Here is a 19,833-nt window from a genome sequence, read left to right as displayed (position 1 = left end):
ATATTTCTCTTCTGTTAACTGTATGGAGCTATCTAGAAGCGAAGAAGGAGAAGGGAAGATACAACAATATATTACGTCTTCTACGAATCGAAGCAAAAAAAAAAAAAAAGTTAAAAAAAAGAAAAAAGAAAAAAAAGAGATTGTAAGAAACGATAAAGTTTATTAAAGAAACTTCCTCTTATGTATCGTATCAAACCTCTCTACGGTACCTCCACGTTACGATACGATCGATAACAAAAGAAACAATAGCGAAATTAATATGGAGAAAATAGCTAAAGTTCAAGTAAGATATAAAAAGAGAGGGGAGGTTGGCATTTTTGCTAATGGGCGTTTTTTTCTATATGAAAGAGAAAGAGATATAAGATCTTAAACAAGTCACTTAAACCAACCCGAATTGAGTGGGATTAAGGAACTTGATCAAATGGTATATTCGTATATCTTGATAAAGAAATGGGTATATAAGTGACTTTGGTTCGAGTCAGGTAAAGATAGAAGGCGACGTAGATAAAAACATGTTACGCGCTTTGATTTCGACATATACACATTTAAAATGGTAAAATAGTGTGTAATTGTTCGTTTCGTGCAGAATCGGGATGGGAATGAGGGTGAGAAAAAGAAAAAGATCTATTCTATATCTCAAATAGGAATGGGAGAAAATTTAATAAACATTATAATGAGGTGAATATGACCAATCGGATTCGAACGAATTATCGTTCAAACATCTCGTGTACGAGTTCGTAGCGCGATTTCGAATGATCGATTCTGGCCTGCAAGTAATTCCGCAGTGTCAGTGGTAAAAATCACCACTGTACAGCACCAACAGGTTTACCCCACCTCTTTGACGTTGATCCATAATTCATGTTTACATTGCCCTTTTGAGACTCCTGGAGGTATCTTGTGGGTTGAACAAGCTCGACACCAGGTTCGACGTATGCAGAATGTTGGAGAGGTCTTGCTGACTTGACGCCATCTTGACAGTCGAAGCAATGTTTTTTTTCAGAAGGAACAATGGGATAAAGGAAGTCGTTGGACTCCCAGTCGATAGAGTGATCGGATCTAGAGCTGCCTTGAGTCCAATCGCTATATGATCTTTGTCTAGGGGGAGTTTCGAGCAAGTCCAAAGGGACATGGAAAGGTTGAGTAGGCTGGTTGAACCCTCGTCGATGACTGTCATAAGATGAGAGAGAGGTATCGCTAGAGTTAGAACCAGATCGTTTCAACTCGGACATGGAAGGTAACCATTTCTTGGCACCGTCATAATCCAAAAACTCTTCGTCCTCCTCTTCATCTTCTTCCATCTCATCGCCCAGATACTCATCATTGACCAAAGCGTTGACATCCCTTTCAGCTCGTTCCATCTCTACATCTACTTCGAGATCTCGCATGTCTTGTTGAGAGATACCGTATGTTCTGGCGAAGCTTCCCCAATCTCGACTAATAGCTTGATCAGCAGCGGCGGGAAGTTCATCAGATGACAATCGGCGTTCGTAGTGAGTTGGCGGTGAGGCAATTTGACAATCATCTTCGAGTTCGACGTTTCTTGCTTCAGTCACCATATCATCGATGATGGGCGTAATGACAAGGTCAACTTCATCAGGGAGGACTTTGGTGATAAGCGCGGTGTAAAGCTTGTTGACGTGGTCGACCCATGATGAAACGGGGACATGAAGCGAGAAGTGCAAATCGGCAAGAGCGATTCTTTCCATTCGATCAAGTTGCTTGACGGGGATAGTAGTGACTTCGCACCATGACTTGGTCAGGAATGAATTATCGTCCAACCATTTACCAGCTAACATGAGACCTAAAGTAGCGACTCTCCTTTCGATAGATTCCAATTCGTATGATCGGTATTCTCGAAGAAAATCTCGTAATTCGGCACCTTTCACACCATCACCTTCGTGGAAACCGAGGCCGTGGAGGAACCAAACAGCAGAGACAAGAGCGGTGGGCGAAATGGTCATACGTTGAATCATGTCGAGGATGAAGTTGACGAAAGTGGAGCTAGGTTTCATGGAATGAGCCCAAGCGACATTCCAAGGATCTCTCGGCTCCAGATCGGGTCTCCTTTGTCGAGTTCTACGAGGAGCAGGAATAGGTGTAGTGGTCATACCCATTCTACCCCAAGGTTTAGAGTAGTCTGGAGGTGATCGACCGACACGGAGCCAAGCTTCCTTTTCTCTTCCACCGATTCCCCAGATCACATCGGATGCACCTCCGACACCAGGTCGGAAAGATCCAGGAGTGGCCAAAAGACTGATGACTTGATTGGCGTACCATACAGCGAAAGCAGCATTGATCGTCTCGGTTGGAACTTCAGGTACGGAAGGAGCAACGTAAATATGATCGACATGACTGGTAGGGTATCGGTAGGTGTCATGAGGAGTGATAGGTTGCTCGGGAAGTTGAATCAATCGAGGATGAAGAACAGGAGCATGGAAGTCGGTAGGGAAAGCGTTGGACCATGCGTGAGCATGTGGAGGTGTCCATACCGAATGTTGCTGTTGCTGTTGGTGGTAATAGCCGATACCTTGAGAAGGATTCAGACAAGTTTCCGGTTCAAAGGCAAACATATTGGTGTTGGTCTCGGGGTAAACAGGAGCTGATTCACCAAATAATCGTCCTCCTTGAGAGTAGCCTTGCTGCATGGAACCTTGCATATCGTGATGTCGGGAAGGGAGCATATCCTTGTTGGACCATTCATCGAAAGGTCGAGCGAGGGTACTAGCTTCAGGCGGCACGGGAGGATAAGGACGACCGTTGAAAGACATTCGAGGGTATCGTCTGTTCATCGTGAAGTCGTCCTGTTTTTGGTGGTCGGAAATTTCGACATGACGGAGGTGAGTTAGGTCCACAATGAAAGGTGGGTCAGGTAAAGGAGTGACAAATGAGTGGTTTGGGGTGGAGAGGGTTATGGAAGGAAGGGTAGAATGAAGGGATGGCATGGTCAGCAAGTCTGTAGATGGTGATACTACTTTTGGACAAACTTGTTGTCTACTCACTTCAATCTCCTCTTCCTCATCTGCACGTTGTTGATAGCCATATGACTTGTAGTTCTCACTTTGCATGGGAACTTCAGCTTGTTTATGGTATCCTCCACCATTAAGAAGCTTGAGAAGCTCGATATCGGCGTAATCTGGCTGCTCCGCTTCGAATGATCTTCGATCGTATGCTTCTCGCCCGTTGGGCGTGTCGAAGATGTAAGGCATGATGTCGATTAAGGGAGATGACCCCAAGCGACCCAGGGGCCAAGGTACAAAACCTCCTTAGATGGAGAATGTACCGGTGATGTTGATAATGATGATTTGGAGAGAGATTGAGGGTGGCAAATAGGTTGATAAGATGCGCTTTATGGATTGTCGACTTGGGGGATCGGTCGGTTTATATAGGTTGAAAGGGTAGGAAACCGATGATCGAGTTTCCAATGACGTTATGGGTTGATGGAAGTCGACAAAAAGGTGAGGTTGAGGAAAAGTTGATTTGTAATAAGCAAGGAGCTGAGACTACCAATGAAGGTGTGCAGGTTGGCTGCGGAGCGTCGACTTGCTTGAATAGCTGTAAGAGAAGACCGTCTGTCGATTGGTAGTTGAGTGATCAATTCAACGTAAACGCGAGTGGACCGTGCGTATTTAAGTTGAACGATGGACGACTGAAACGGAGAGAAGGATGGAGTCGAGACTGTTGATGTTGAAGAAGAAAAGAGATGAAAGAAGGAAAGAAGAAAGGAAGGTGGCGATGAAGAAAGGGATACGTCTATTAATCAGCCAAAACGCACCGTACAGAGAAATTAAGGTTGCGTTGCGATTTTGGGTTGAGTGAATCGGTCGCTCGGTGATGTGGTTGGGTCGGCGAGAGTCAAATAACACTTACGTTTGACTACCACTGATCACTTGACTAGCTTCTGACGGGTTTCCTTAGGATCTCAAAAGCGGGAGTGGGAGGGGAAAAATACCTGTCTTTCCTATTTTCTGCGTGACCTTTTCTTCCAATCCAGCGACACGTTGATATGTCGATGAGTTTTCGGTTGAAGGACAAGTTGAAAAGAGGGAAGAAGTATTTGGGTTGATGGTGTGTTCGGCAGAGATAGAGGGTTCCAGTTAAGAAAAACTCTACTCTATGTACCGTTTTTGAAAGTGGATTGGGTATGAAGGAAAGAAGGAATGAGATATGGGTCTGATGAATTGATTGATGCCTGTTGGGTGGTTGGTTGGTTTGCGCGTGGTATCCTGTCCTCCTACCACCCCAGCATGCATCCCAAGCATTCGTCATACAGTACACAGTACAAATGGATTACTACCAAGAAATCGAAAAATTGCATCGATTCGTGGGTTATTTCCCCGAATCACCGCAGTGTGGCGCGACGAGGATGACTAACGGGGTAACGAATGACGCGTTCGTTACTACCCAAGGACATCTCATCGCAGGAAAGCGTATAATGACGTATCAGAGAGAATACAACAGTTCCTATCGATAGGAAAGAAGGAAGATGCAACGTCATGTATACTCTGTATCGGTGAAAGCGGGGAAGCCACCGATTTGATCTTTGACGAGATCATCGATCAGCCAAGCTAATCCTGCCATCCCTTCATAGAGGCTATATGGGTGATCTGGCGTGGATGTACGTTGATCGCTATCACCTTTTACGATGTTAAGGGCTATGCTGGAGAATCTAAAAAATCGTGAACTACATCAACTAAATGCTTGAGATGGAGAATCAAAACATCTTGTATGTTACTCACGCTTGGGTACGCTGCAGCCATTTGTCATCCCCAGTCAGATCATACAAAGCTCCCAAGGCAAAAGCGTTTCCGGAAATTCCATGACAAAGACCTATAAACAACTCGAATAAGTCGGTGACATGAAACAGAGACATTTTAGTCACATGATCCAGAATCAGACAATACAAGACAAGAGGATATTAACGCAGATGACGATAACTCACCAACTCCCTTTCTCAACAACCCTTTCTCCCAAACCACCTCTCCCGCTCTCACCGCCACTTCCATCCAATCATTCTTTCTCTTACCAAATAATTTACATCCTTCTCCTAACACAAGGATCAAGCCTGGATTACCGTGACAGAACTGTACTAACTCCTTTCCACCTGAACTCTCTAGACTTGACGGGAAGTTCCCTTCGTTGTCACGCTGACAAATTAACCAATCTACCGTTCGCTCAATCATACTCAAATTTCCTTCAATGAGAAGATGCCCATGGTGGAATATCCGATGTTCCCTCATCAGGATGGTCAATATTCCTGATATACCATGTGCGGCACCTAAGTATGTCTTACCGTGCCATTTATACAGCAATGATGGATCTCCATGCGATTGCGTAAATGAGGATGAGGATGTGGATATACCGGATTGCAAGATCAATTTGACTGTCTCTTTAGCCAAAGTTGAGATCTCCGGGGGAAGTTTTGAAGGTGGGATGTGGGAACGTAAAAATTGAAGAGCGTAGAGATAACTGTGTAGCCATCGTCCAATCAACCGTGTACATCCAAAGCCAGATTGGATATGTATTCAGTGCTTACCCTACTCTACCATACAACAACTCGTCATATGCATCTGCCTTCTTACAATGTTCGAAAGAACTAATTATCTTATTGAGAGATAATGAGATCTTTGCATCTTCTGGATCATTTCGATACGCTGCTGTTTAAGTTGTGCATAATCAGCTCTTTAGCCAGCCGCTCTCGAACTCCAAAGGTCCAGAAGGAACTCACCCACAGCCAGCACAGCCCATAATCCCACATCTTCACATAAAAACGAACATCCTTCTCTTACCCCTTTTCCACTTTGTGATATCCTCCTCATTAGATCGAACGCTTGAGCGGTGTTACCTAGATGGAGGTGCATCAAAGCTATACCGCTTGCACCTAATTCAAATAGTCAGTCTCATGCCGTCTGTGCAGATCAAATGAGTTGGCATACCAACATATACGTCTGGTCTAGAGAGGTGGATATGTCTATTTATCCTTTCCAGAAGGTAATCAACGTCTGATTGTGTGAATGAATGCATTTTATCTGGAGTGAGTACTGCGTGCGAATATGGATTGGGGAAGTATCGAGACGATGACATCGTACTTGAGCCCTTGTTGAGAAAGTACAGCTGGTCAACGCATGTGTTAAGAGATTGTTTGATTTGCAAAATTAGAGTAAACAGTGTGTCCTTCGTACTTTGAGCTACAGATGATCGGTCGTGTGATACCTCATACCTCATACCACGTGACCTCATCATCTCCTCATGCATAGCATGAAGTGGATGCAACACTGCACTGCCGTCTTCTCTCGACGTAGGGGTTTCACTATACCTTCATCTCCTGACTTATGTATTCTCATGGATATGGATTATCTCGTGATTTATATCTCTGGAAATGCCGGTGTAGTATCAATTTGACACCCTGCGTAATCAGGGATGACTATAATTCAGATCCGGTGTTCATCTTTGCTGGAATCACCGATTTACGATATCGTATCCCCTCAAAGATAATGGTATGGTATTTTCTTCCGTAAAGTGAAGTTGAGGTTGAGAGGTTGTAGATCACCGTCAGGAGGATTGCGAACCTGTTCACGTTGATGTAAAAGGACAAGTGATTTATACCGAGACACTGTAAGCTTCGGAACTGTTGCATACTCGGATCTGTGATTGCAGCCACAGTAGGCTTTCCGTGTGAATGGAGTTGGTCATAGTCCATTACCTCCGACTTGGGACGATGGACGGATGACGAAAACATCTAAGCGAGGATGGATTTTTTGTCCTAAGTATGATTTGAAGAACAAAAGACTAAAGACACAAAAAAAAGATGTATATTTACATATCGGAAAATCATTTTTCGTCTTTGGGTCTTTTGGTATCTGGGTGTGATGATCCTATGTAAATCAGGTACGGGACCCTTTTCGCTCCTTTTGGTATGATGTACGGTGTTGTGGTGTATGGTGAAGCGGGAATTAACCGAACAAAGAGAATAGAATCCAAAAAAAGGAAAACATGAAACGTAAGGGTTTCATCCGATCCATCCCTGTCTGCCTAAACTCTTTGTCTCTTCTCGTCATGGATATAGTTCAGAGCAGCTTTCTTCTGCTACCTCAAATATTCGTTGTATGTACAGTTATGTATGTTGTAACAATAAGAAGAATACAATACACAAAGACGAGGAAATTTCACACCTCATACTTGCCTTCCTTCGACTCTCGGATGTTGGACCTCACGATCAAGTCCATTAAGATAAGAGGTTGAAGGTCGATTCATCCCAAATGTTGCAATAGCATCACATCACCATCTCATCATCACTCTTAATCCAAACAATCCGCTCAAGGATCAGTGCGTATCTGCATACACACACACCCTCTAGAGGTCTCGTGCTGGAAAGGTGCAAAGGAACGATCAACCTCCCTCCTTGGACATACCTTTGATCGAGTGGAGTGGGATACGAGCACAGTAGAGATTATATGTTTATACTTGGATTTTACCTCCGTAAGTGGATTTCATCAAGATGAGATGAGATGAAATGGACATGACAAGACTCCAAAAGTTTGAATGTATGACATTGGTCGTTGATAGATTGATTGCTGATGTGTGTTCCACAACAGTCGTATTGCTTTCTTTGGTCAATTTATCATCAGCAACCGGAAAATTAGCATCTACATTGGATTTGAGATAGATAGTTGAAGAAGAGAAGGGTGATCAGGAGTTGATCGTCTACTCCATGTGAGTTACATTACATATCAGCTGCTCTATCCCCTCAAACATCTCCATGAAGCTTGATGGTACCACTTTAACAGAACGCCATCATTGACTATTTCACCTTTGGACTCTGCAGATACCCACCTACCTCACTTCATTAGCTACGCTTTGATCTTCGGTCAAAGTCCGTTTCACCCTATCCCATCTCATCGATATCGGCGCTGCGACGCTGAAACACAATACACATACCTCACAACACACATCGTGTCTCATCCTTCCTCATCCTATCCCTTCTCCTCCTCAACCCCAAAAGATCCACCATCAAATATCAACACACACACACACTAAAGGTTACAGAATACACTGCCCGGACACGACTTTTCCTCTTCGGTTTCCATTCTCCCTCTCCAACAAACAGCTGTCTACGCTCTATCAACGCACATCACCACCTACTCATCTGTTCATCGACCTATCGACTGTATAACATACACAATACCAATCACTTATAAATACAGTCACATATCATTCTAGCTCTTCATTCTAGTCCATAACTCCTGTTTCTTCCCCCTTCACTGGTGAATCTCTTTCCCTCAACCTCGTGGCCAAACTCGTCGTTGCCTCCTCATACTAGTCAATCAATCATCACAGAAGACCTACAATGTCGAACTCTTCCAATTCACATTTGATGAAGACCACCAAAAGGGGTAGACCTTTCGTCAAGGTGAGTCTGTGATGCATCTCGCAAATACTTGCTCTATGTTCTGATTTTATCTCATAGGACACCCACGATCTGTTCTGTACCCTCGTAGTGTCCCTGGAGTTCGAGACACATAGGAATTTCTTCAAATCATATCCCAACAGTTTCACTACGTTAGTATCGTCACTTCTAGATGAGCTGACCATACCGCCCAGCTAACCCTTGCATCTTCTCTACGCAGTGATGACGCATGTTCCAACCTTTCCTCCCTCAAATTCTCCCAGTCGCAACGTGCAGCCGATCCAAAGGATCCAACACGAATCATCACCACTACCACTACCACTACTTTCTCCATGTCTAGGGAAATGGCCAAAGCGATATGTCAACATTTTATGGACTCCCACCTAATCGAAAATGCTACTGATCTCGATACTGTATCATTCAAGGAACGTGGGATCTACATGTTGACAGCGAAAGGATTACATATCTTGGAGAGATTCGTAACTAAAAACGGTATCTCGGCTGATCACCTAATCAAAATCTTCGCGACTCAACCTATCTGTATGAAATTGTTACATCTCGAAAGGCGGTCCGTGGACGATGAGATTATAATTACTCGAGGAGTGATTGAGGTTCTCTTTAGAAGATTTGCAGGAAAGGAACCGAACCTAACGAAAATGTCAGATGATGAAATTCAAGCTCATAGAAATTCAAGATTTTACATGAAATCACCTCCTCTACCACCTGGAGAGACCTTCGAAAGATCCGATGGGATGATCGTGAGGAAAATATCGAATATGAATCTGAAAAATGCAAGTGGATCCAATGCGGATGACTATCAGTTCCCCGCTCAGATGGCTGTCGATTGGATATTGGACTATACTTCTGCGACTGGGACAGACGAAGCTGCTGAGATACTTGGTCAGTTTGTCAGATATGGTTTCATCACTTTGGTCAGTGATAAGGGGAAATCGTCCAAAGAGAATAGCTTGGTAGTCACTGTCAGACAGGGTGGTGCAGGTGGAGGAGCCGGTGCAGCAATGGTAAGTCCTGTCCATCATATGATACAACCTATAACTGTACTGGTATCATCAGTCAGCTGATATATGTTTTGTTCTGGATGGTGTTTAGCAAGAGGCAGAATTCCGTGCAACCGAGAAAGCCATTTACAAATTTACCAAAGAAGGCATCCAAGTTTCTAAATGGTTCGATTCCGGCAAACCCCATTCCAACCCTAATGCATCAAGCTCGAAACCCAACTTACATGCTCAAGAGTCCACCAGTTCCTTGAACCATAGTAATAGTAATACCAAAGGTAGATCTTCAAGTGAAACACCTGCTCCAAGTCAGATACAAAGGCGGAACTCTCTCTCAGATAGGTTACGTGCGGATTTCGATATTTCCGGTGTACCAGGTGGAGATAACCATGTGAAAGATTCTCATACCGCGAGACTCAAACAGATATTGGAAGAACCTGCTTTACGAAGTTTGTTTAGAGAATTCCTTAGAGCGAACTTCTGTGAAGAGAACTTGAGTTTCTGGCTGGACGTACAGGATTTCAAGAGGAGGTTCCAAACTACTTCATCGGCTATTGCTACTCCAGGATCGAATAAGAATAGTAAGACGACTGGTCATGCGGCGATGGAGAAGCATCAACAGGATTTGATAGCTATGGCTTTCGTCATTTACAATAGTGAGTATTGGTCTTGTGATTTGATTATGTTTACGTGGTCAGCCGAAAGCTTATGAATTTTTGATATTGGTATTTTAGCCTACCTTGCACCTGCGTCACCATGTGAATTGAATATCGATCATACCCTCCGAGCAGAATTAATCGGCTACATGAATCAGATAACTGCAGATAAAGATGCAGGTGTCAAAGGTCGTATAGAACCTGGTATTGGAAATACATTACATGCCAGCCAATTGCAAACTATGGTTAAATTGTATGAGCGGATTCAAGTGTATATATTCAGATTGATGGCCACTGATTCAGTACCTAAAGTGAGTATTGAACATCTCTCACACCCATCAGAGTACCGAATGAAAGATAAGTTGACTGATGATTATTCTTTTTTTATATTTGGTAGTTCTGCAAAACTGAACGTGTAAGCGATTTTCCATTTAACTATAATCCCTCTGCGACAACTTTTGACCTGAACATCGATTCAAGTTTAAACTTCAATCCTAAACCTTTAATTATAAAAAAGTATCAGGATGATTGTAAAGCAAGACTTCAAGCTGACAATATTGATAATATTTCATTTCCATCCGCAACTCCATCCTTCAACGATAACGATGCAACTATCACTTCTACCTCAAATGGATCATCTATCATTTCACTCATGTAATATGCCACTTCCTTCCTTCCTCGTGTTATTCACGACTATCTCGTCTCAACGAACAGTTCCTGAACCTAATGTCAACGTTCTTCGAATGGACCGAGAAAGGGGAACCTACCAATACGAATCCCAATGGATCTAATCAGAATTCGACTGGATTAGAAGGTAAAGCCGGTGGATTATCGATAGATTCAAAGAGAGCTATGGCATTGACTGTTGTAGATCATCAACCTTCACCCACCAGAGCGTATCTGACTATCTCTCAGGTGAGTAATCCTGGTTTTACTTTGCTTGTTTGTTGTACTTACAGATTACTAAAATATTGTTGAATTGGAAAATAGGCTGCCAATGAAAAGCAAGCTGCAATGTTAAAAGCTCAGCAACAAGGTCATTGACTGTTGATATTACTTGTCAATCGTTTGATACATCCCATAAAATATAATTACACAAGTAAATATATGATTGGAAAAATCTTATTCTCGACCGACATCATCCATATTCGAGCAGGTTACTCGAATTGGTACAGTACCATCGTCTACTATTTATACTTATCATATATATAATATTTGTGATTATTCATACAATAAATAATTTATCTTTCATATCCTATCTTGTTCATATTGCAACGCTACCCCCACGCTCACACTTATGCTTATGCTTATTGACGAATAAAATGAAAGGCTGTTGCTCGAAACTCAATTGCATCTTCTGTGCACTTTCCTCTTGTACTGTGGTCTGACGTTTTGATAGAGCCAAATTCAGAATTCGATTGATTATATGAATGACTTTTTCCTGAGGATAAGGTTGTATATACAGCAGTATGATCAATCGTATAATGCATCTACAGTACATCAAGGTCATAAAAATCATATCCACAAATCTATATACAGTATCCATATTTGAGATTATCGGTACTTATGACCTCACTCCCCGTAGGTATATTCCACTTCATCAACGGCACCTCCCTCTCTCTCTTCCAAATCCCTCGTGTTAGACCTAATAGGCATTGGGCCACGCGTATCAATCTCATCTTCATCATCAAATACATCTTCCCCCAAACCCAAAATCACCTCGTGGGGTTTACCAGGTATGACCGGACGAAGGGGTGATCCACCTCCTCCGGAGGACGAGCGTCTTCTCTCGGCGGGAGAACGAGGTAATAAAGCTAAAGTAGGTGACATATGCTATATGAGATGAAGCCAATTGTCGTCAATATCAGTCAGATCCAACATGAAGACACACAAGTGCAACGCATCACTCACCTCCCAAGTATTTTCACCTGCACCTGATTTCCTTCGTACTCTACCTCCTGGACCACCTATCGAAAGATTCCTTTCTTTATCCCTTTCTCTCTCTTCATCTTCTGCTTCTTGCTGCTTTTGATCTTCATCCTGATCTTGATCTTGGTCTGGGTTTTTACCAATATCAATATCGAAAGTTGCTCCACCCAATCTAGCATCTTCACCTAATTCACCTACACTAACTGCACTCTCGGAATCACTAATTTCTTCATCTTGTCTATCCCCAGTACCAGCACCTGAACGCATTATTTCGGTCAACCTGTTCCATGCTCTATCGTCTCTGTCCGCTGCATGAGGTCCAATAATTACTCCATCATCATTATCATTCGGATTACTTTCCGAACGAAGGTTCAGATTGGTGGGATGGGATAGACCGAATTCATCCCAAACTTCATTAGAATGTTCCATGATATCTCCACCAAACACTTCCCCAAGGACATCTTCATACTCGTGTAGCCAGAATTCAATCATACCATCTGGATTGTATGGTAATGCCGCTCCTGTATTGGTAAGACTCTTTCTCGGAGGGAAGACGTCGGATTCTCCAGTTGAGGCTGTTCTTGGATGAGGTGCTCCGTGAGGTACATGACCATGTGCATGATGCAATGCTGGATCTTCCAAAGTGACAGCCGATGTAGAATTGGATCGTTTGTGGGAGGGTTCAGGTGATGGCAGGGAAGCTAGGTGTGCAGAGTAATGTCGTTTGTTGTAAAACTGGATTAAGGATCGTAAAGCGTACTCTTGAGGCTGAATGATACAACGGGTTGGAATCAGCATGCAAATTTTGCATTTGCTTTCGAAACCATCTCACCAAAGCATCTTCCAGTTCGTTGTCCTGATCAGTACCAGCTAGCCAATCATCCCGCAATTCAGGTCGACAGTTCAGGTAGATAGACGTTATAACTTTCATGTTCGCTGCAAGGATCTGAATCAGTTACAATCCTCTACTTGACGAATGCATCAAACTCACTCTGTCTCCATTTTCGGCCACACCAAGGCATTTGACTCTTGATCAATTTCAGTATCTGCAATTGCAACATCGGGTGATTCACTTTCAACATTCGTTTCAGGATTTGCTGGGCACAGCAGATCCAGTCATCCTATCAGCTCATAAACAGGGCTAGGCCATTGTGATGTGGACTTACAGAACTTTTGTAAGTGGTCAACATGTATGTCCTGTGAGACCTATGTTTCGTGATTTTTTGCAATATTTTCAAGAAATTGATAGTAGAGAAGAAATTTCTCCATGAATAGTCACTGATCAGTTCGACCTCTGCTTCAGCTGCTCCGGGAACATTGCTTGGTAGAGTATCTGCATTTGAGGCCAGCGGTGGTGATTGCTTGGTAGGTTGGCGTAAAAGTAGGTCGTCCTCTGGGGAAGGAGGCGATTTCGAGCAGTTTAGATGACAATATCGGAAGAAGCTGTAATCACCAATATGAATTTCATTTTAGACAACCAATGTACAACGGAATCTGTCATGAATAAGCACTCACTTCGAATCCTCCACTTCATTTTTAGTCTGTACAATATTCATCAAATCCGTTAAGCCAAACATCTTCAAAACCAATAAAGCGCAATTTGAATCGAAAAGCAGTTGAGCGAAGTAATGGAATTTGAGGATATCTATATCAACCACGGCCGGAGGGGGAATTAGCGTGGTCCCGCTGACGATGCGATGCACTCACGAGAAGCCTTGAACCACTTCAAGAGCAGAAGGAGAATTGCTGAAACGGCTTTGGAGGTGATTTCGCGATGTCGAGCGATATCTATTTCCTCTTTAGTTGGAGGAGGGACATTCTCTTCGGCGGCTACGTAGCGAGGAAATACGATTCAATGAGGCGATCAATTACAATGATAGCAGGATCGTGTTGAATTGAGGGGAAGTTGACCTACGAGGTACTTCTTGAGTAGGCGAAGTGACACCTTGTGGCATTCCCGTCGCTAGATTTACACCTGTGGCCCCGGGACTAGTCACTGTTGCCAGTAACAATTTCAGAAGCACGATCACACAACTCTGCTGTATAGGTAACGTGTTTTTCTATATAACGTCCCAGATAGATCGTCTCAGCTAAAACGTGTCCTGTCTACAATTCATCACAAGAAGGGCGGACTCACATATATAATCTCAACACGATGCAATCTCCTGGCAGCAGCTGTCTTCTCTCTCGCCAATTTGGCACGTTCCTTATTTCCTTGATTGATAGCGTCCATTTCCTCTTCTTCATATTTCCATTCTCTTCTCATAGCTTCTTCACTTTCTTCATCCTCATCTTCATCCCATTTGGAAGTAGTGAATCCTATCAAACCGCTCTTGCCCAAACCCCTTTCCTCACGCATACATTCTTCTCTCGTCTGCCATAATTGATATAATCCTAATGATATATACTCATGTCGATGATACAGTTTATCAGCTTCTGATATCGCAAATGGAACCAAGCTCGAAGGGGCTATCGCTGATGCACGTGAGTAAGGAAATACAAAGGGACGAGTAGGATCAGTCTGATATTGTTGTTTTTTTGGTTTGGGTGATGGCGGTGGCGACGGTGCTGGTGTACCTGGTAACGGCGCAGAGGTAGCTGGTGCGCAATTGAACTGCTGACGTGGTTGGGATATAGGAATTTCGGTGGAATGGTAATTTGGTCGAGCAGGGATGGGTTTTATCCCTTCAGCAAGCTTGTCGTTCGATACTCCTGCGACTACCGATGGGGGCGGAGCGAATGTGGGATACTTGACAGCTGTATCACGTCGCCAAGTTGATATGTCTACAGGTGTAGCTTTGGTGAAGTCTGCAATGTATAGACGGTGTCAATCGACCGTAAGTTGATTGAGAGGATCAGGGCTGATGACCGCTCACTTTTGTTTTCGACTGGCAATCCAGCCAGTTCCCTACTCAATGCTCTAGCTTTACTGACTTCCTTCATGCCTCCCAGACATGCTAATAAGGTCTTCCAGAGCAACAACAAAACCTTCTTGACCGGATAACCTTTTGGTAGCCTGTCTTTCAGTGAGGCAACCATTTGGAATAGTACAAGTGGCAAAGGTGGAGACATAGCCACTAGTGAAGGAACCCAGATTCAATACTTCAATATCTATCTATAGCACCTACAAAGATATCTGAGTACTCACTTAGCTCGTCGCCAAAAGCCTCGTCCGTCCTGAAGACTTCTACTATGAAATACAGCATCCCAAGCAGATCCATGAGTTCCGCACTTCGATCGTCGTATGGGTCTACCTGAGCTGGTACAGTCCCAGGAGGCGCACTTGACGATTGGGGTTTGTCGTCTCTACAATGGACCAGATTTCAATCACTGCCGTTCCTGTAATGCCTTTCTGAAGGTTATCGATAGGACTTACGCTGAAGCGGTATACTTTCTAGCGGCATCTGCCAGTCCAACCACTATAGTAGACACACCATCAACAGCTCTAATCGCTTTCGCATTCTCTATCACCCAGTGAAGTTGCATTTCCGGCGAGGTTGTCTCAGCGAAAGTACCTATTTTGCCCATCAGCCAAAAGATTCAATCCTTTGTGATCTATCCTACACACCTTGCAAGAGATACAATAGTCTACCTTGAGCAGCTCGCCTTGTATCATGGACCGGACTCTCCAGGTACTCCAGTTGCAGCTCGATATACTCTTTGCGCTTCTTCAGAGGAGCTTCGGTCCAATCTGAGCAAGGCAATAACAACATCAGTGAAAGCACATGAGAAACGGAGCGTATTGCTTTAAGCTGACCAAACTCACCGCCATCGAAAGACCCCTTGAACTTCTCCGGCTGCTTTGCTATATGTGCCATTTCCACATAAGGATAAAACTCTTGTAACTCATTCATCAAAGTATCTGTATCATCATATCGGTAATCGAATAATTGGGTCTGTGGGGCAGAAGATGCGAGGGTTCTTTCAGTACAGTCTTTATAACGCAAAAATCACGATGGAGCGACCAACCTTCTGTTTCCTCTCCATAGCAGCTGTATGAGCCTTCAGCTGACCCAAAGTGATACTATCCTGTCCTGAAGGTGCTCCTCCTACATTGTCCTCGAACCCGTCTCGTTTCAAAGGTAACAATGCCGGGGCTCTTGGTCTAGTCAATATTGGAGGTGCAGGCTGTCCAGGTCCACCACGAGCTTGATTCGGTCCCTGACCTACACCTCTCCCTACACCAGCTTGCTGAGGCTGACCTTGACCTGGTCCTTGTCCGACATTCCCTTCTCCTGGAGCCTGCTGCTGCGAAGGCGCATTACGACGCATCATGTCGAACATCCCGCCGAAGACTGGTCGATTGTTGGTCATTGGGAGGTGAAGCGTTCCTGTCTAAAGCCAGCCAGTCCCCAGCTAAACTTGCGCTTCTAATTGTTCGGGTATGATTACTTGTCAATACTGATATGTATATGCTCATCATCAGCAAGATTCTCGTCACCATCATCACCATCATCATGACCGTCACTCGACATTTCGACCAAACGCGGGGTAATCAGCTCGATCCACGTGGATATTTGATTCCGTTCCACATCTCGAAGAGAGTTCACCTCTTTGCGAACTCTTGAAATAATCTGAGAACATCGTCTTCTGCTTTCCACCTTCCACTCACAGTACGATACCAACCATCAGGACACAATGGCAAGCACAATCTTACCCCTCGAACTTGTCGATCGATGTATCGGATCACCGATATGGGTGCTCATGAAGAATGAGAGGGAGTTCACGGGGACCTTGATGGGTTTTGATGACTATGTTAGTAAGTATCAACCTTTCCCCCAATTCGTTGGCGTCATATTGGAGGTAAGCGGCAAGCTGATAATACATTGACCATTAGATATGGTATTAAAGGATGTGAAAGAGTAGTGAGTTACAGTCTCCGATGCCCTGCTTCGTCATTTTGGATCATGAGGCTGGACATTAGGTTCACCCCCAAGTCGAATCTCTTCTGTTTCATTTGGGGTATACTTGTCATGCTGATGCTTTCATCATAGCGAGGTCACCCCGGAAGGTATAACAGAAACTGAATTAGGTCAGACATTGCTGAACGGAAACAACATAGCAATGGTAAGTGAGCTTACATTGCCTAGGCTAACTTTCGATCATCTCACGTTGTTTTATTTTTTTTAGCTCATACCGGGTGGGCAAGGACCTAAAGCGTAATATACCGATCGACTATCAAAAAGCCTTACACTGCACATATCCCCCATGTATTACTAAATACCCCATACTCCAAAGTACATCTTTCATTTGAGGTGAAACAGCAGGATTTGCTCAAATGGTTTGATCACACCATCGACTCCTTGGCGCATAATTGGTTGGATGCCTCCTTATTTGGGCATTCTTTCATGTACCTACTGACACGCTATTCTCTGCCATTCTACCAGATTGGATAGGACTCATCATATCATAGTACAATTGACTGATCAGATCATATTGCATACAACAGAACAACTAACATAGTATATCAAACCCCATTACCATCGAGGACGAAGAACGATAATTATAAAAGCTATATTTAGTGGACACGCCAACAGAGTCCGAATATCTACGTCGCAATACCTAAAGCGCTAAAACCCAATACCACCTCATCCTCGTATTCATCCATATCCTGACCTACAATCTTCACGTGATCCACCACTCTGGATCTCGTATCTTGGAGATTAATCACTGGATTAGCTCTTCTAGCAGCTTTGAGGGCTTTGATTCGGTTGATCGTCTGATCCCTCTCCATCTGCCAGTCATCACCTTCCAATCCTACATGCTGTTGGTGTTGTTGTTGATTGATACCCAAGAAGGAATGTCTATGTACGGGTGGAGGTGGTAATCCAGGTTCGTAATGTATGAATTCCAATCTGACACCAGCTTCTTCACAAATATCCCTAATGGGTTTATGTGATCTCGTGGTGGTCATTCGATGTGTGAATAGACAATTCAATGTCCCATCAAATATGAATTCACCACCTAATTGAGTGAAATGACCTGGATTCCTCAATGGCATCTTGGTGGCTCTTTTGACTGTTTGAACGGTTGATTCCATTGCTGATTGAACGAGATAATCGCCTTTGGAGTCTGCATTTCCTCCATCACCTGTTTGACGAGTAAGACCTAGAGCTCGGTATAAGGCAAGTGTAGGATCGGTGTACATCTTGAAAGGACATCGGAACGATTTATCTGATCAAATGAAGAAAATCAGCCACGAGAATCGACCGAGTTGAGTCAGTGTACCACTCACTCCTGTAACCATCCAACATCTTATCAGATCCATTACCAATAATGATCAAATCTGTATTGGCCTCTTCTAGCGCATCCAGGCTCACTTCGGCAAGGATCGAATTCATGTATTGTGCGCAAAGTGGACAGTACCCTGATGATATGTTCAAGATCAGTTTCATGGCCAAAGGTCAAACCTTCAGACATCAAAGTCACTGAATATTGACAGTGTGACTTACAATGTCTAATGAAAATCACTATAGTCTTTCGGTTCCTGACCAGATCTCCAAATCTCACTTTCTTCCCTCTATCATCAACGACTTCCATCAAACTAGCTTCGAATAACATCTTCTGCGTAGGTAATCTATCTTCATCGAATAACAACTTTTCTTGGTTGATCCTTTCTTTTTTCTCTTTAGAAGTTTCCTTGGGCTTCTTTTCGGATTTCTTACTGGTTGATTTGGATTTAGTAGACAGGGAATCTTCAAATTTGATTTCATCGAATAGCGACCATGTCTCACACGATGCACTCCCACATCCATCCCTTCGCCTTCGACGAGATGAGCCAGATCCAGTAGCGTAAGATGAGGTTGTATCGGTAGAATCGATCGAACCCCTATCGCGTAATTTGCTCGTAAGGTATTGCGGAGTAAGAAGGATATCAGAACGGGAGGATGACGAAGATTTGAGGAAACCCATATTGCTTGATTGTGATGAAGAAGAAGAAGAATGGGTATGTTGATTTGCCATAGAAATCGAAGTAGGATTAATCGTTTTTGTATTTGTACTTGAGTCATGGTTGTTTGCCATTGCTGAAGGGGTTCCAGATGAAAATGAGGATGTTGATCTGCCGATCATCGGTAGTTGTGGAGTATCAACATCTAAGACATATGGTCTTGCCTGCGGTTGTGATTTACTGGAATCACCATTACCACCGATTTGGGTAGTAAGAGAATCTTCTAATTCAGGGATAGGTAATTGAGATGTCTTAGACATGGGTGAAATAGAAATAGAGAAATTATCAATTGATCTTGTACTTGTTGGAGGCGATGTACGAGCAAGATTCTCTAGGCTTTCTGTCCATGCTGGTGGTAATTTTCTTGATAATCTCCTTTCAGACTTGACTGAACCACTGTTACCGGTGGATACACTTTGTGATCTGACTGGTGTACTTGCGAGTTGGAGAGGAGAAGGTGGGTGAGTTAATGATTGTGAGCGAGGGATACTGCTGAGGCTGTAGCTGTAGCTAGCCATCTTGAGCAAATGAAAGTATGATCAATGGTTGATTGATTATTAGGTTTCTCGAGATTGATAAATATCAGTTGATCTTGGTCCGGATATGGTATAGTCCAATTTATCTGGAAAGTAAATAGAATGTGGATATATACCAATAGGGGAAGAGGATGACGGAAATGATATGATAAGATACTGTATATAGATATATATGTAATTTGGGAAATTCTATTTACTCGCACAATCGTTATGAGCTAAGGTATGAAGGAAGAAGGAAGAAGAACAGACAGGCCAGACTTAATCTGGATGTCTCACATGATGAGTTTATATCTTTGTTAGATCGCATTCTATACTGCCATTCCACCTTCATGGTAGGGTAAAG

General features: G+C 43.4%; 6 protein-coding genes across 6 annotated transcripts; 2 read left to right on the top strand and 4 right to left on the bottom strand.

The window, feature by feature from the left end:
- Positions 1-800: 800 nt before the first annotated feature.
- Positions 801-3,206, bottom strand: L199_006103 (uncharacterized protein; the record flags this gene model as incomplete). Its single annotated transcript, XM_064891804.1, has 1 exon — positions 801-3,206. One exon carries the CDS (start codon positions 3,204-3,206, stop codon positions 801-803), a length of 2,406 nt encoding a protein of 801 aa, XP_064747876.1.
- A 1,285-nt stretch (positions 3,207-4,491) lies between these two features.
- On the bottom strand, positions 4,492-5,858 carry L199_006102 (uncharacterized protein; the record flags this gene model as incomplete). The annotated part of the gene is made up of 5 exons (XM_064891803.1): positions 4,492-4,666; positions 4,737-4,827; positions 4,940-5,466; positions 5,534-5,654; positions 5,726-5,858. 5 exons carry the CDS (start codon positions 5,856-5,858, stop codon positions 4,492-4,494), a joined length of 1,047 nt encoding a protein of 348 aa, XP_064747875.1.
- A 2,486-nt stretch (positions 5,859-8,344) lies between these two features.
- L199_006101 (uncharacterized protein) lies at positions 8,345-11,120 on the top strand (the record flags this gene model as incomplete). Its single annotated transcript, XM_064891802.1, has 8 exons — positions 8,345-8,407; positions 8,465-8,556; positions 8,625-9,426; positions 9,515-10,076; positions 10,155-10,387; positions 10,474-10,491; positions 10,791-10,991; positions 11,067-11,120. 8 exons carry the CDS (start codon positions 8,345-8,347, stop codon positions 11,118-11,120), a joined length of 2,025 nt encoding a protein of 674 aa, XP_064747874.1.
- A 528-nt stretch (positions 11,121-11,648) lies between these two features.
- Positions 11,649-16,319, bottom strand: L199_006100 (uncharacterized protein; the record flags this gene model as incomplete). The annotated part of the gene is made up of 15 exons (XM_064891801.1): positions 11,649-11,909; positions 11,988-12,773; positions 12,838-12,941; positions 12,997-13,102; positions 13,172-13,448; positions 13,521-13,650; positions 13,713-13,835; positions 13,921-14,065; positions 14,143-14,813; positions 14,882-15,082; positions 15,154-15,311; positions 15,382-15,520; positions 15,574-15,696; positions 15,772-15,901; positions 15,975-16,319. The coding sequence occupies 15 exons, from the start codon at positions 16,317-16,319 to the stop codon at positions 11,649-11,651; spliced, it is 3,699 nt and encodes a 1,232-aa protein (XP_064747873.1).
- Positions 16,320-16,643: 324 nt separating this feature from the next.
- L199_006099 (uncharacterized protein) lies at positions 16,644-17,168 on the top strand (the record flags this gene model as incomplete). Its single annotated transcript, XM_064891800.1, has 4 exons — positions 16,644-16,764; positions 16,843-16,870; positions 17,000-17,072; positions 17,136-17,168. The coding sequence occupies 4 exons, from the start codon at positions 16,644-16,646 to the stop codon at positions 17,166-17,168; spliced, it is 255 nt and encodes an 84-aa protein (XP_064747872.1).
- A 385-nt stretch (positions 17,169-17,553) lies between these two features.
- Positions 17,554-19,472, bottom strand: L199_006098 (uncharacterized protein; the record flags this gene model as incomplete). Its single annotated transcript, XM_064891799.1, has 3 exons — positions 17,554-18,179; positions 18,241-18,372; positions 18,458-19,472. 3 exons carry the CDS (start codon positions 19,470-19,472, stop codon positions 17,554-17,556), a joined length of 1,773 nt encoding a protein of 590 aa, XP_064747871.1.
- Between the last annotated feature and the right edge of the window lie 361 nt (positions 19,473-19,833).

The sequence above is a fragment of the Kwoniella botswanensis genome, chromosome 1, assembly GCF_036426115.1.
Source record: "Kwoniella botswanensis chromosome 1, complete sequence".
NCBI classification, from domain to species: Eukaryota; Fungi; Basidiomycota; class Tremellomycetes; order Tremellales; family Cryptococcaceae; genus Kwoniella; species Kwoniella botswanensis.
The sequence above is the reverse complement of the archived record's forward strand: the minus strand, read 5'-3'. Positions and strand labels throughout refer to the sequence as shown.